This window comes from Stylophora pistillata, chromosome 2 (genome assembly GCF_964205215.1).
Source record: "Stylophora pistillata chromosome 2, jaStyPist1.2, whole genome shotgun sequence".
In the NCBI taxonomy this organism is placed as follows: Eukaryota; Metazoa; Cnidaria; class Anthozoa; order Scleractinia; family Pocilloporidae; genus Stylophora; species Stylophora pistillata.
The window spans coordinates 30,965,782-30,981,814 of record NC_142520.1 but is presented as its reverse complement, the minus strand read 5'-3'; the positions used below and the strand labels follow the sequence as shown (position 1 = coordinate 30,981,814).

The 16,033-nt window shown below is 38.7% G+C and overlaps 1 protein-coding gene across 2 annotated transcripts; it reads right to left on the bottom strand.

The window, feature by feature from the left end:
* Window positions 1-2,219: 2,219 nt before the first annotated feature.
* On the bottom strand, window positions 2,220-6,909 carry LOC111328039 (short-chain dehydrogenase/reductase family 16C member 6). 2 transcript variants are annotated; one of them, XM_088748278.1, is made up of 5 exons: window positions 6,819-6,909; window positions 6,036-6,388; window positions 5,026-5,270; window positions 4,312-4,437; window positions 2,220-3,654 (listed from the first exon to the last, which is right to left on the bottom strand). In XM_088748278.1, the coding sequence occupies exons 1-5, from the start codon at window positions 6,892-6,894 to the stop codon at window positions 3,558-3,560; spliced, it is 897 nt and encodes a 298-aa protein (XP_088604404.1). In that variant the 5' UTR covers window positions 6,895-6,909; the 3' UTR covers window positions 2,220-3,557. The 2 variants fall into 2 exon arrangements, with proteins under 2 accessions (XP_088604404.1, XP_022788125.1); XM_022932390.2 differs by lacking the exon at window positions 6,819-6,909 and having other exon boundaries at window positions 6,036-6,570.
* Window positions 6,910-16,033: the final 9,124 nt, after the last annotated feature.

Below are 16,033 nucleotides of genomic sequence, written 5' to 3'. Positions count from 1 at the left end.
AAGACTCGAGGATATTCTATGAAATAAATTTCCGTTCATGCAGACTTCGAAAACGTTTGATATTTTGACAGAAAGTGTTGTTTTAAAAAATCTCGATGAAAGAAAATCTGATGGCGGTGCGGTTTTCAGAAATGGTTCGAAACCATCAGCTATCACACTTTTCCAGTGATTTCTCAAAGCAAACTTTATTTGCAGTTCGGTATTCACTTCAAAGTGTTAATGTAAAAAAAGTCCTACTTTAAAAGAAACTCATAGCCTAGCAATATTTTGTCATCCCTTTGTGGTGTAAATATATTCTGGAAGACTGATAAACAGAGCCACGCTTTGACAGATTGCATGTCACTGTGTTTGGTTCGTTTTTAGTAACATACCGGCATGCAATCCAATTTCTTCGAGGTACAAGCCTATTAGGCCCTTAGCCGTCAGTCTCCAGTGTTTGATTTATGGTACTTTGCAAATTGTACTACTACCTGCATTATGCAGAAGATATAAGAAAAAACTTACAGCTTATAACTTGATTCGAATTTCTGGTCTTTTGGCTCTATCTGCCGTTTAATATGCAATAAAGGCAAGAAATTTCCCATGACTTGATTTATGAAATGCGTAGCTACAACTGCCTGATATACCACTTGAATGCTGTTATATTGCATACTGCATAATGAACAATCTGCCCTAAAAATCTTTTGAAAGCTAACTGCATCTGGTGCCGATAACGGACCGCATTATGCAGTTCAGGTAAGAAACAACCTATCACCTGGATTACAAAATTTTTCGTGCATAGCAGGCTGGACTAAGTGTCTTGACTGCTATTATATTGCAAAATACCTAGGTATTTGCATCATCATGAATAAAATTAGGCACAGAGGGCTTAACTAGATTAAGAGGGGCATTCATCGTTATATTTGATTAAGTCGCGCTTCTCTTACCCAGAGAATGGTATGTTTGCCCGAAGCACATTGAAAGTCACTAATCCCTAATGCAAGTTGTGATGTGGTGCGCAGTCCTAATTACAAGTCAGCCTGACGAGTCCCGGTTGTCCTCTCTCATTCTACCCGATGTGGAATGACTGATCAGCGAATCAGTCACTTAACCAGTCATTCAATCAGTCAGTGAAATAGTCTGTCAGCCAGTTAGTCACCTTTCAGTCAGTCAGACAGTCAACCAGTTAGTCAGCAAGTCAGTTAGTCGTCAGTCAACCAGTCGGCTCCCAAGTCAGTGAGAAAGTTAGTCAGTCAGTCAGTCACTCAGCCAGCCAGTCGCCTAGTCAGTCAGCAGGTCCATCAACCAGTAGGTCAACCAATCAGTCAACTAGTCAGTCAAACAGTCAGTTAGCAACTCGAATAACCATTCCATCAGTCAAGAGGTCAGTCAACTAGTCAGTCAACCAACCAGTCGTCAGCAAGTTAGTCAGCCTGTCAGTCAACCAGTCATTAACCCACTCAGTCAGCAAGTCAGCCAGCCAGTCAGTTGGCCTGTCAGTCAACCAGTCAGTAAGTCAGTCCCTCAGAGGCAATTAAGTCATTTGAGCCAGTTGGGACAATTAAGTTGGGTCACTGATTTGCTTATTTAAAACAGTTGGGTTACTATAGCCGACTGAGTAATTTGAGGCAGTTTAGTGATTGATACAGATTGGGTGATTTGACACAATTGAGTCACTTAAGCTGGTTGGGTCATTTAAAGCAGTTGGGTCATTTAGAGCAGTTGGGTCATTTAAAGCAGTTGGGTCATTTAGAGCAGTTGGGTCATTTAGAGCAGTTGGGTCATTTAGAGCAGTTGGGTCATTTAGAGCAGTTGGGTCATTTAAAGCAGTTGGGTCATTTAGAGCAGTTGGGTCATTTAGAGCAGTTGGGTCATTTAGAGCAGTTGGGTCATTTAAAGCAGTTGGGTCACCAGAACTGACTGACTCATTTGAGGCAGATGGGTCACTGTAATTGATTGGGTCATGTAAGGTAACTCTGTCATTTAAGCTGAAATGAGTTATTAGTGTGCAAGAGAAAACATGGCAGCAACCAGGATAAAAACAATAGAACTGAAAATGATGCTCAATATGAATGCCCATCAAGAACAGTTCTGAATCTCAAATGCTGTTCAGTCTCCACGTTTTCAGTAAACTTTGTAGTCATTTCTGCTAACTTTTGATTGAAGGAACAGTTTGAAATGTTAAGAATGGCGCCACGCCATTACTGCTGTCTCACCGAATCAAAACTTTGACTAACAAGTATGAGCTAAAATCCATATTTTATTATTATTGATAACTCAAACTTTGTCATATTTCTACCACTTCAAAGTAACAACTGATTATTTCCATCAATTCTTGAGAAGATCATAACACCATAGTCAAACCATAGACCAAAGCCATCTAAAGAAGAGATACTTTGCAAACAAATTTCTTTTATTTTCCACTTCTGCCATGACAAATAACCAACTGAAAAAATTAGCCAAACTGAGGTTTTTCCTCTTCTCTCTCTTACCACTCCACTTAAGGCTGATGAAAATCCACACCTCTGCTTTACATGGAAACTAAAATGTCAACTAGAAATCATAAAAAGTTAACCTACACCATCTAACAATCCAGCCATGTATCAAAAATTAAAATAAAAGTATTATATATCTTGAAATAGAGATTAAAATTACAAGGGATGCATAACTTGTTGGAAATGAAAATAACTTCTGAGGTACATTATCATGATAATGTCCATAACAATCTTAGGTTTAAAAATGATCTATTTACATGGCAACAATACGTATTTAAAAAGTAAAAACCAACCATTTTCAAGGGTAGGACATCATCAGGGAAAAAAACAAAACAAAACAAAACAAAAACAAAACAAAACAAAAAACTGGTAACCAGTAAAATTTAAGGAATTCTTGAAAATTTAACGAGTAAAAGGATTGCTCTACCAGTTCACAATTGTTGCCTTGCAAATAACTCAGTATCAAAACAGCTCATGTAAAATGAGGTATTTAGTAAGAATACTTTATGTGCAGATATCTCTTTACAATCATCAGACCACCACAATGGTATTGAATATTTGACAAGGTTGTACTAATTGCCAAAAAAAAAAAAAGGCAGGTTGTCTGTTAAATTCCAGATGACACATCTCAACAGTGTTGTCCTTTTCAGGTGGTAACATGTTACACCAATTATAGTACTTATTATTACTGCCTAAAAACCACTTGATATCCTTGAAAATTCAACAGGTAAAAGGATTGCTTTACCAGTTCAAAAAGGTCTTTAACCTGTTGTACTTAAAATAAAGGAGCACACCCCTCATTTAACAGCCCCATATGTAATTAGGAATTTGCATGAGGTTACAAATTCAACTGGTAAATTCTGAACATAGTTATTAAAGCCATATAACTTACAGAACATAATTATCTTATTTTGTATCTTTGCGGCCTATGTTTGTAAAAGGACCCACACTTGCATGTTAAAAATCAAAATGTCTTGTTCACATTCACAAACTGGTAAATGAAGTATCAAGAACCAATCAAAGCTGATGTCAGTGCTGGTATTAACTGAATTCCTGTAAAATGACACAAAGTATTGAAATTCTTCATTCTGATTTCTTTGATCTTCCCTTGAAATCATCCATACAAGCATTGGTCCCAAAGAACTCTGCTAGTGCATGATAAGTAGCTGTTGGGACAGTGCTGTGAAGGTAAAAAAAAGATTATATTTTTTTTTAACAGAAACAATTGAATAAAATTTTTTCTTGCATACTGTAGCAAATATAGTAATTGCATAGTTCCACAAGAAAAAAAGAATTAATTAATCCTTTAACTCCTATGAGTGACCAAAAGAGAATTTCTCCTTACAATATCAATACAACATCAAGCAGACAAGTGATGAGAATAAAGAAAAATGTCAATCAGGGGATTATTAGTTGATCCAATACCAAATTCTCTACACTAACATTATAAGAATTGTATGGTAGACAGTAAGGAGAATTACTAATGAGATCACAGAAGAGAAAGGGTTAAAAAGTAGCTGCCCTTGAAGGTCCCCTTCAATAGTCTTCTGGCAGTTGTATTACTGTTACTGAGTTGGTATAGAATAGAATTTCTTGTAATTCTTTTTCACTGCTTTGAAAAGAGTTTTCCTCCGAGGGAAATGAAATTCAGCTTGCAGACACCTGGTATGGTGATTATCCATATTAAGTAAAATGGTGTATGAGCTGATAACTGATATTGAGGAACCAGTCAGAACACAAGAAATGGATTATCCAGGACTGGGTGACTAATGAGTGTATTAATGACTAAAATCAATAAGAATACCTTCCAATTGTAAATACCAATACCAGCACTCACCATTTAATCCAGAGAAACAAAGTCAGAATCTTTGGAAGTAACAGCATGGCTTGATTGCGGAGGATTGCATCCACCATCTTATCTGTGGCCCAGTCAGGTTCCAGAATTGGAAGTAGTAATGGGAACCTATCAGAAAACTCAAATTGTTAAAAAGTTGCCAAACAAAATGTGGCACTAAGGACTGGTAACAAACAAAAACTTCTCTCCTTCTTTTAGTATAAGTACAATCCTAGTCATGAGTATTCAAACTTTGTCAACTAAATGTTCTTAGCGCTAAATCAATTTTGGCTTGGTGAACCTGAAGTTACTATTGTCCTGCTGGTTTTTAAGTGGAGGTTGTGCTTTGAAAGGCATTTAATTTTGTCCCTTTTTTCAGATAATTATCTGTTGCTTCCCTCTTACAGATTAGTTCATCTAAACAATTCTTTCAATTTTAAAACATTTAAAATAATTTTTACACAGTACAAAATAGGATGCTTATGATCTAATTTTTGCATTATAGACACACAACAAAGTTTTTTTACTAAATTCAACCATCAAGTTTCAAGATCATGAGTTACTGATGGGAGAGATAATTTACAGTGTGTACCAATACTATCAAAAAAGATTCTACTCTTGAAAGGACGTAATTTTGGTAGATAACCAATTTATTTGAGGGAACCAGATACACATCCCAAGTCTTGATCTGAGCTCAGTTACATGTAAAACAATTACCTGGTTTTCACTCCATCAAACATTCCTGTATTGATGAAGAATGGACAAATAACTGTTGTGTGTACTCCTGTCATCTTTGTGGCATTCAGTTCCATCATCAAAGATTCGTCAAAACCAACAGCAGCAGTTTTAGAGGCACAGTAATCACACAAACCACAGACACCAAACAGACCAGCAGATGATGCAATGGTAACAACATGACCATGATTTTTTTCCAGCATGGATGGTAAAAAGGCTTTAGTTGTCTGTAGATTGGATCAAAATACAAAAAATCACAGATCTTTTGACAAATTGCTGATATTAAAATTCATACCTAGACAGGTCCATATTGTGGGGGCTAAATGTGATATATACTCTGCTTAGGGTATGGATATTTTGCAAGTCTTCACATTGGGACCTACTTCCTACTAGGTACAATAAGTTTGACCAGAGAGCATCCAAGCAGCCTTTCTAGAGGCCAACTCTCTTGAAAAGAATCCCATTAGGAGCCAAGAGTCATTCTATATGACTTTTTGGCTGGTAAATTAAATATTTTTAAAATCACCACGAAACCATAGCTCTTGAACGACTTGTCTAACTATGCCATTTGTGTATGTTCATAATTAGTTTTGACCCTGTTTTTACATTCCTCTTTTCAACATAAACTGAACGATGTTTTGACCGTGTCAAAAGAAATCTGGATGGCAAAAGATTTTGGACCCCGTGACTCCCCTGCGTGTCAAAACCACCCTCCCAAATCATCAAAGCCTAGTTGGACCTTGAACCCCACCTTGAGTCTCCTCTACAAGTACTTTACACAAGTAGGATTCGTTTTCAAACCAGAAAAAAAACATTATTTATTTTTTCCCTAATCCAACAAAATAAAAATCAAAGCAGATTAAGAGTAACTGATAATTTTTTTAATTGTTTGACCCTAGCGTGTTGAAGAACATAACATCCGTCAGTGCATCGTGGCAGCACGCAAATTCATCTACTTCCTAAACACGAATTAAAAAAAAAAAAGAACTAACCCAGAAATGAGCCATCGTGTTGACTTCCATGGTCTTCTGAATCATCCAATCTTCTGTCTCCAGGTACTTCTTTCCACTCACAATTCCTGCATTGTTAATCAAGATCGTAACATCGCCCACATCGTTCTTCACAAGTTCTGCAACTCGATAAATGTCTTCCCGACTGCTGCAATCACATTTATAACCGTACGCAGAAAGTCCTTGATCTTTTATTTCCTGGACAGTAGAGTCGTTGGCCATTTGATTGATATCAACGCAAACAATAGTAGCTCCTAGCTTGGCAAATTTCAGAGCCATCAGTCGACCAATTCCACTTCCAGCGCCAGTCAGGAATATTATCTCTCCCCTTACGTCTTTACGAGGTGGAGGGAAAAATATTTGAATAAACGATTTTAAAAACTGCCAAAGTATGATCCCTACCAGGGAAAAAGCTTCAATTAAAAGGCACACCATAATGAAAACAAAAACTATAACAGTACGTTTCGTAAACGATCTTCTGATGTTGTTCGCGGTTTGATCGACTCTTCGAAAAACTCATCAGAATTATTCATACAAATGAGACGATCTCATTGGTCAAAACTTTTCTCGCCTCCAGGCCATTTCGATTAAAGGAAAGGATAGTCAAAGGTCCTTCAAAGTTCATTCAAGGGCAAAACCGGTCCTCATGAGACCATTTATCCAACAATTAATGATGATAATGTAAAAAAAGAAACTTGAAAAATGTTTGTCACGAGTATGGTATAAAGAAAAATCCAAGTTCCCCCGAGGACTCAAGCCTCAGACCTTCAGATTTTCCGGTAGAATCCTCCACCAACTGAGCCAAAGAGGGGAACTGATTGTGGAGTGAGCTAAGCCACATATTTGGAACTTATGCGAACAGCCTAAAATATACTGATTTATCCGCAAAGTCAAAAGCGATGAATGGATGGACATCAATGCTCCCTTGTTTCATTATAAAAATTTATAACAGTACCATCTGCAGATGGTGACTGATTCACGGGCACATCTCGTGATGGTCTCTTTGACAAGGCAAAATTAAGGTCACTTTACCGCATGCATGTTTTCGGGGAAAAAAAATCAGTCATTCAATGTCAAAGTTCAATTTAAATAAGTTACAAGAGCCGTTGCATGATCTCAGCTCAGTAATCACGTCACGCGATACATCATCGTGTATATCACGCTGGGTAAGTAGATAGGCTCGACATTACGTCACTATGGTGTCTGGACTTTAGAAAGCGAACGCTTGAAAATCAACTTTAAACACAAATCTGCGGAATAAGAACTTTGCGAAGACCATAAAAAAGGGTAGCACACATATAGCTCAATACTGAAAGTCGACTTTTTTTCTTCTATCATTTTTCATTAGTCTCAAAACCATGATAACTGTTAATGGGAGATTAGATATAGCCTGATAAGCGCCTTAAACAGCGTTATATAACCAAAACACACAAGTCCAAAGAGTACGCAAATTGCTTTGCTTTAGTCATACTTTCCAAACCGAAATCTTTTCAGAAGAAATATTAAGGATATATTAAGGCAGGGATTTCAATAAAAGCAGTTATCGGCGGCCGTAACGCCGCCTGTACGGATCTCTCACCGCCGTCTGTTTAGCCTAGGAAAATGCTCTAGTCTGTGGCTTTCGCCTTACGGCACTGCCGCCGCCTATTACATCATCAACAGCCGCTTATGGACTTCAGAACTATGACCTTCAACAGTGAAAATAGTTCTCACTTCGTCCCAAAGGGCTCGATCCCCCGCAGCAGCGCTATTTTTTTACTCATGTCCACTATCACGTTTCTAAACAATGTAATGGATCATCAGAAAGGCAATCGATTAATCGACACTGGTACTGACAAATAAAATTAGTTGATTTATATCGATCAATCGATGATCAATTTATTTTCACGGAAAAGTCATCAGTTTTTTTTTATATACGTATCGCTTGACAAGACTCGCACTTGTGCTAAAGGCACTAAAATCAGCGTGTGCAATGATTCGTACGTCACCAAGTCTACCATCAGGCCCAACTTTTTTACAAGATTTTGTCTCATGATAACAAGCCTTGCTGCTTCAGTGATTCACAAATGCAATTGTGCATGAATAGAGACTCGGGAAACGTCAATAGAATATGACTCGGGCGTCAGACCCCATTCAGCATCAGTTACCTCTCCTTTGCAACTGTAAACGACTGAATTTAAGAGCCACTGAACGTAAATATCAAGAATCCGCATATCCGCTGACAGTTGCAAAATTTTGTAATTCGTTTTATTTCTTCTAAAGGACCCCTTCAATGAATCTTTTTTCGAAAATTATATCAAAATGTACTATCGCGCTTTTTTTTTCTCCGAAAAATCGAAAAGTTTAAAATACGCCTAGATGACCGTTTCCCCCACCCCTCTTAAAGCAATAGGGAGCTTTAGCAACGACGACGGCGACGGGAACGAGAACGGCAGAAAACAATAGGCTTAATGAGCAAAAACAATCGCCCTGCACGTGCGTTTAACATTTTGGTACATTTCTTTGCCGTTCTCGGCAAAACAACAGCGTGAAATAACCAAACTTTAGGTTTTCTTGAGAACGTGAGCGCATGACGGTTAATTTTTCTTTCTTTCTCCCCACTTAAACGCCGTTGGTAGTGATATAGTCCCTGAAGAGTTCGCCAGCATTTTCCAAGTGAAACACATCGGAATAACCTCGAAAGAGTTACAAAAACGAAAAGTTAGATTTCGACGCGACGTTTTCGTTGCCGTCGCCGTCGTCGCTGCTAAAGCTCCCTAATGAAAAATTATGCAACTTCGGCAACTTCGTACGCTACAACGCGATGCAATCCCGCTTTTAAATTTTGTCTGCTAGCAGATAGTCCTTTCATCTCTTGGAAAATATTAATTTCTTGTTATGTTGTAACGTTTAAGTCTGAATAGTGACCAGTTAAAATATAGTACTTTGCGTCTCTTTCGCGGAGGTAAAATAAAGGTCCACTTCAGTGCGGACTATGAACAGGTCTGCCATATATACTTAAAAGTCATGATATACATTATCTTAAAGCTTTATCCTTGTATTTTAATTCCTCCTATTCTCTATCTTGGCTCGCCATAAGCAGCACGACCAGGTTTAAAAGAGCTTGGGCTAGTTTGTCAAAATTGCAATGCGAACCGCTGAACAGCTGTCGTGACCCATTTAAAGGCCTTTAAAAAGGTCTTGTATGATATATTTACAAATCAAAATGAAGTCATCTTAAAGTGTTATCCTTGTAGTTTAATTCCTCAAAGTTTGTTTCTTGGCCCGGCGTAGACGGGGCGTCCAGCTTTCAAAGAGTTCGGGCTAAAAAATGACAAAAAATGTAACGCGGTCCGTTGAACGGCTGTCATGCAAGAGGTCAAGGACAATCTTTCAGGTTGGCCAGGAATGCACCATCCTCGGAGACCCAGGGGCTGTGGGTCGATTTCAAGTTAGGACATGAAGAGCCCCTGGGGACATTGCAGTCATTCAAGTGTTCTGGAAAATTTTGCTGTGTTCTCTAAAAGATTAATGTGTTCTCGAAAAGATTGTTTTGTTCTCGCAAAGATTGTTGTGTTCTCTAAAAGAATGCTGTGTTTCAGAAAAGAAATTGAATTGTGTTTTGCCCCTATGGGCCACCGTACATGTTAGATACAAATTGACTTCAGGCAGCTAAAGAGCTAGAAAACCTTAGTACATGGTGAAATTTTTAGCTCTTTGGGTGTAATATTCAAGGAGAAATAGTCCATCAAAAACTGCAAAATTTCTGGGTGGCAAAAGCGCTAATGAGCTCATACATTCTATGTAAAATTTTGAGTTTTTAAACCCGTGTTGCACAAAAAGTATTCAATGCATCAGGTTCGTATTCATTGGCCGAGTTAATCGTACTTTTACCTTTCGATATTCAGAGCTGATTTATTTTTAGCTTCATCAGGAACTGAATTGCTCATGCTAATGAGGCAAATATTGTAAACAAGGATTCCCCTATAGATTTAATGGTTGCATTGATCTTATGGTGATTTTTCCCCGGGGGGGTACTCGATATATTCCTGGGTGAGGAGGTGCGGCGCGGCCCTTCATACCCTGACCCTGTTTAAGACAAATATCGCTGATTTTCCTATCCTGTTTAAGTCAGAATTCCGATTTTTGATATCCTGTTTAAGACATTTAATGTGCCTGGTATCAATGCCAAAATCAACGGAATTCAATATTAATTAAAGTTAGAGCTTGTAAAAATTTTTCTGTTTATCTTCCAAGAAAAGATATCCTGTTTAAGACAAAAGTTGATAAATCGATATCCTGATTTTCAAAAAATGATAAATTCGATACCCTGTTTAAGACAAAAATCTCGAAAAACATACCCTGGCTGGCCGCGCGTCGTACGTCCCCATTAAGCGCTTATAAGGGAGTACCCCCCGGGGATTTTTAAGAGCGCTCATTGCATCAAGTCCTTTTATCCGTACAAAGATAAGATCAACCGTTCAAAAATGTCAAAGGTTGTTTATAAGGCTAGTTGTCACGGGGACTGCCCGGATTTTTACACTGTTAAAAACAAAACGTAGATTGCATGACAGAAAACCAATTGCCTGTCATACATCTGCTCATACGTCACGTCAACTGGTCACAACAGACCATGTCACGTCAACTGGTCACAACATGAAATGGGACCACTTTGAGATATTAACAAAAGGTCGTTCTGATACTCATTGCAAGATAAAGGAGACTCTATTAATTCAACAACTTAAACCTACTCTAAACGATAATGTCAGCAGCGATAAGCTTTATCTGTATTAGTTTGCATCTTTGTATATGCAATTTTTTTTCTTTTGTTCATTGTTATGTTAATTAGTTACTTATCTTAAATTTAAACTTAGTACCCGCGTGGATTATTAACTGTCACTTCTGAAGATGTATGTCGAAACATACGAAATGTCAAGTAAAGTTTACTAATCTTATTTTCCAACATGCATTTTACTTTCATGTTTGTAACTGCAGTTTGTGTGCTTTTTCTTAGTTCTGAAATGAAATAAGATCTTTGAAATGACTTTCAGTCATTGTTTAAGTCAGATACGACTCTTCTGAGCACAAACATATACAGCGCATATATAACGTGAACTTGAAATATAAGGCTAAAACAATAAGAACTGCTTTTTCTCAGTTCTGGAATGAAACAAGATCTTTCAAATGATTTTCAGTCATTAAGTCAGTTACGACTCTTCTGAACACAAACTTCTGTTTTCCCGAGCGACACATTCCTTTGCAACCACTTAGCGGGTCAAAATGTTGGAAAGAAGATCATCAGAAAGAAAACAAAGGTTTGAAAAGTCTTCTAACACAATATATTTGATTTATGTTTTGTTTTACAAAGCTTCGATTGCGGTTGGCTCCGATGACATGAATGGAAAGGAACGTTCTTTTGTCTACTTTTCAACTAGGTTATTAGAGAAAGTGTGCCTTAGAAATCCAGGCGAAAATAGGCGCGAACTAGCCGCCCAGATCTAGAAACCGTAATTGGGGTAATATATTCATCCTCTTGGTCAGAAAAGTCGTTTTCTGAGTCCGTGTCATATTCGTCTGCATGTGTTCGCACCTCAGCAATTGCCACTTCAACGATACAGTCGTCAACAAATGTGATATCTATCACATTCCCACCTTCCGAAGTAGCTTGGACATCTCCTTGGTCGCTGCTGAACCTTACTGACTGATCTCCCGAGTTAAAATCGTTACCTAGTCCCGCCAACAAGTACACTTTGGTGGAATCTTGTTGCTTCGTGTAGACGGCCGGTGGTAAAGCCCCTGCCCTGTCCTTGGTAGTTTCCTCCCGAACTGTCCTTTGCCTTAAGGGACGATACTTTCCCACAAATTCTTTCATAGCACTTTCAATCGCGGGGTCGATCCCTACTGAAGGTAGAGGTCGCGTAAAGTTTACATTTGCAGACTCCGTGCTGGTCCGAGAGACAGGGTAATAGGATTTTTCATGAGTAAAATACTTGGCTGCCCATTTGGTTACTCTCTTCAACGACTCCTTGGTAATTAATCCAAAGTCTTGGGAATACTGTAATGCGGTGAAGGTCTCGTGCTTAAAATGTGAAACTATTTGTAGATTCTCCACAACTGTTGCGAGTAGTGTGCTCAATTCAATATCTTGGAGATAATCGTTGTTAATTGAAGCTATGCTGTTGTGCAGGCGGTGCATTCCTTCTTCGAGAAGTTTTTTCTTGAGTTTTATGAGACACAGTTCCTTCGGTGCCGTTGGTTGCTGTGGTTTCCTTTATACTGTGCCATTGTTTCACCGCAGAAACGGTTTTGTGATGTTGTCGTTTACATGTGATACTTTGTCTACGGAAGAGACAGTTGTGCTTTCTCTATGCTTTGGGCTCCGATACCAAAACTGTCATAGAGACTTCCAAGAACGAAGCAGTTCCACTTCTAAGACTTCTGAGAACGACACAGTACCACTGAGTCCCGACGCTAGTTTAATGCAACCTGTAGCCACATCCGATATGAATAGAGTCTTCTCCATAGAACAAATGCCATGCCCTTGAGAGCGTTGTGGATAAACACGCACCTACTAAAAAGAAACGAGTCAGGGAGAACGATATACCCTATATGACTCCAGAATGGAAGCAAGCCATCAGAGATAAGAGAAAATTTGCAGTTCAATTTGCAAAGGATCGCTCTCTTGAAACTTTGAGCTCAAACGAAAATACAGGAACATTGCAACACGGGAACGTAGAAAGGCAATAAAGGCCTACTGGTATAGAAAATCGGAAGAGCTGAAATCTAAGCCCAGCGAGTTTTTTAACACATTCAGGCCATTCATCAGTACAAAGACAAAAGACACCAATGCTATATGTTTGAAAACTGAAGATGGCGAGGTCGAGAAAGACCAAACTGTGGTGGCTGAACTCCTAGCAGGCCATTTTAATACGGTGGCAGCGAATATAGGAGGCAATCACATCACCAGCCTAACCGAGAATGATCATAGGAACCACAGTAGTGTCAAGGCTATTGAAAGCGGTTACAAGGGGAATAAATTTCATTTCAAAGAATTTAACAAAGAGGAAGTGCAGTGTGCTCTTAAAAATCTCAATGTAAGAAAGTCGTATGGGTGGGATGTGACAGCACCACCAAAACTCTTTAAGGGAGTGGCTGAAGGAATTGCACCATCCCTGACTAGACTTTACAATAACTGCATTGACTTAGGCGAGTGGCCATCTGAATGGAAGAAAGGCGAATGGACCCCTGTATTTAAAAAGGGAGACAGACAAGACAAATCGAACTATCGTCCAATCACTTCACTTATATGTGTGGACAAGATTTTTGAACATTTACTAAGCAAACAAGTGACCAGACATTATGACCCTGCTCTGTACCACAGGATGACAGCTTATAGAAAACAACACAGCAGTGAGACAACCCTGCTGATGTTGATTGAAGACTGGAGGTCTGCAGTGGACAAAAAAGAGCTGGTAACAATATTATCTGCTGACATGAGTAAAGCATTTGACTCGTTAAGCCATCCACTCACTCTAAAAAAGCTGGATGCCTACGGTTTTAATAGCAGTTCACTTGAACTGATTAGATCATTTTTTGATAGCAGGCTAAACAGAGTAAAAATAAATGGCCACACGAGTGAATGGAGAATTATGGAACGTGGTTGTCCTCAAGGATCGTCATTTGGCCCTCTCCTCTGGAACATGTTCCAAAATGATATGGCATTTCATATCCCTGACTCAAACCTTACGCTCTATGCTGATGACCACCAATTATATGTGACAGGAAAAACCTATGAAGAAGTCGAATCTACTCTAGTGACTCAGGGTCAACAAGCACTGATATGGTATAGGGACAACTTCCTCTTGGCAAATCCAGATAAGTTTCAGTCTCTTACGATTAACCCAAGAAACATAGATGCAGATAAGAAGGGCAGCGTTCTCACCATCGCCAATGACGTGATAAGGAAAACTGAAGAAATCAAGCTATTAGGAGTAAATATAGACAAGAACCTTAACTTTACACAACACATTAGCGAAATATGCACTAAAGCCAGCCAGAAAGTAGGAGTCCTCATGCGCTTGCGTAACCTAATACCATGCCAAGCTAAGCTCATACTATATAAAACAGCTATAATGCCACATTTAACATACTGTCATTTAGTCTGGAACTTTTGTAAATCTTCAGATGGGCGCAAAATCGAACGCATCCAAGAGCGAGCCCTGCGTGCGGTCTTCAAAACAACAACAGAGACATATGAGGAACTTCTTAAGCGTGCTAAGTTACCTACGCTTCATAATAGACGCTTACAGGACATAGCAACACTAATGTATAAAGTAAAGAACGATCTAGTACCCAGCTACATATCTGAGATATTTACTCGAAAGGGTACTCGTTATAACCTTAGGAATAGTGACTTTGAAATACCACGATTTAACACTATACGCTATGGTAAACACACACTAAGGTATCAAGGACCATATATTTGGTCCAAATTAGAAAATGGTATGCGTGAACTACCAAGCCTTAGTATCTTTAAAACTAGAATCCGTAGAGTTGACCTGGTCAGCCTAGTGGAAGACAGTGGCAACTGCTGCAATCTTTGCAGCACGTGATTTTTTTTTTTATTTTTTTTTATTTTTTTCTTTATCTGCATGGTACAAGTATTTTTATGTTATCTGAACACTGTTGATATTTCTAAATATTTTAAAATTTTAATGCATAGTTTATCGGCTGTATTGTTACTTATTATGATACTGTACATAGTTTTTTTTATTAATTTAGTAAGTAGGTGTCCCCAATTAGCTCTATGAGCTAAATACATTGACACGGTAATAAAGATTTTATTATTATTATTATTATTGCTCCTTCCTGACCAGAGCCCATGGAGCGGTTTTAACGTTTTTCTCAGAAGGACTGAAGAACTTTACCTGTCGATCCCCCGTGTCAGTGAACGCTATCCCGTCTTCAAATTCACAGTCTTTTGATTTCTCTACAAGACTCCGAGTTGTTCTTTAGGTCAACTTCAAAGCTTGAAAGGTCGCAAACGGCTAGACCGTCTAGACCGACTGCTTCAAAGTAAGCTCTTTGTTTGGGACTTCCATAGATATGATATTCAAAATGCCAGTCGAGTAGGTCACGAGTCTGACTTCGGTACCAGCAATGCCAACTCCATTGTAGTGTAATGTCACTGGTATAATTCCTCTCTGGGCATCGTCTGCACACAACAGAATGTTTTCACTTGCAGCACAGATTGAAGTTGGCTTTTCTAAAGAAGGGCGAACCTGGACAAGCTTCGAGTTTCCGAGTTCAGCGGCTTCGAGTTTCCGAATTCATCACTTAAGATATCAAGGAGGCGATAAGAACAAAATGGTATATCTCTGCGATTATTACTGTGAAGCCATGTGGTGCGTAACAAATGCTGCACAATGTAATTCGAGCCAGCTAAGAACCTCTTTAATATCACACGAAACCAGAATATGCCCAGCAGACAAACATCATGAAATAGGACCATTCAGTCGCATCACTGCGACTCTATAAGAATTAACTTTTTCACAGTCACTTTAGCTATGTCATTATAGTCAACATAAAACATAATCTACATGAATTCAAGAATGAGAAAATTCTGAAGGCGCTTATAAGTCGGCATCTAATGGGCGTTTTATGATAAAGAGTAGGCTATTAACTGATATATTTATACCAACACCAAATACCAAACCACTCCAATACCTACTGTTTAATTCGCTTCCTATTCCAGCCAGCATGGTGGGAAGCTCCAAATTCCATTGCTCGTCCGTAGTTAGCGCAAAATTATTGCTCTTGCCGCCTGATTTCGGAGCCATGTGATAAAGTTTCGCATCAAAATCTCCCAGGCCATATTTATTAGACAAGTCCTTTAGACCAAGGAACGAAGTAAGGTGCCTTTTCAGCGCCAGTACGGTTTTAACATCTTTGATAGGAATGCGGCTTCTGTGACTGCGGCTCAAATGCCGTTTCCGACTCAA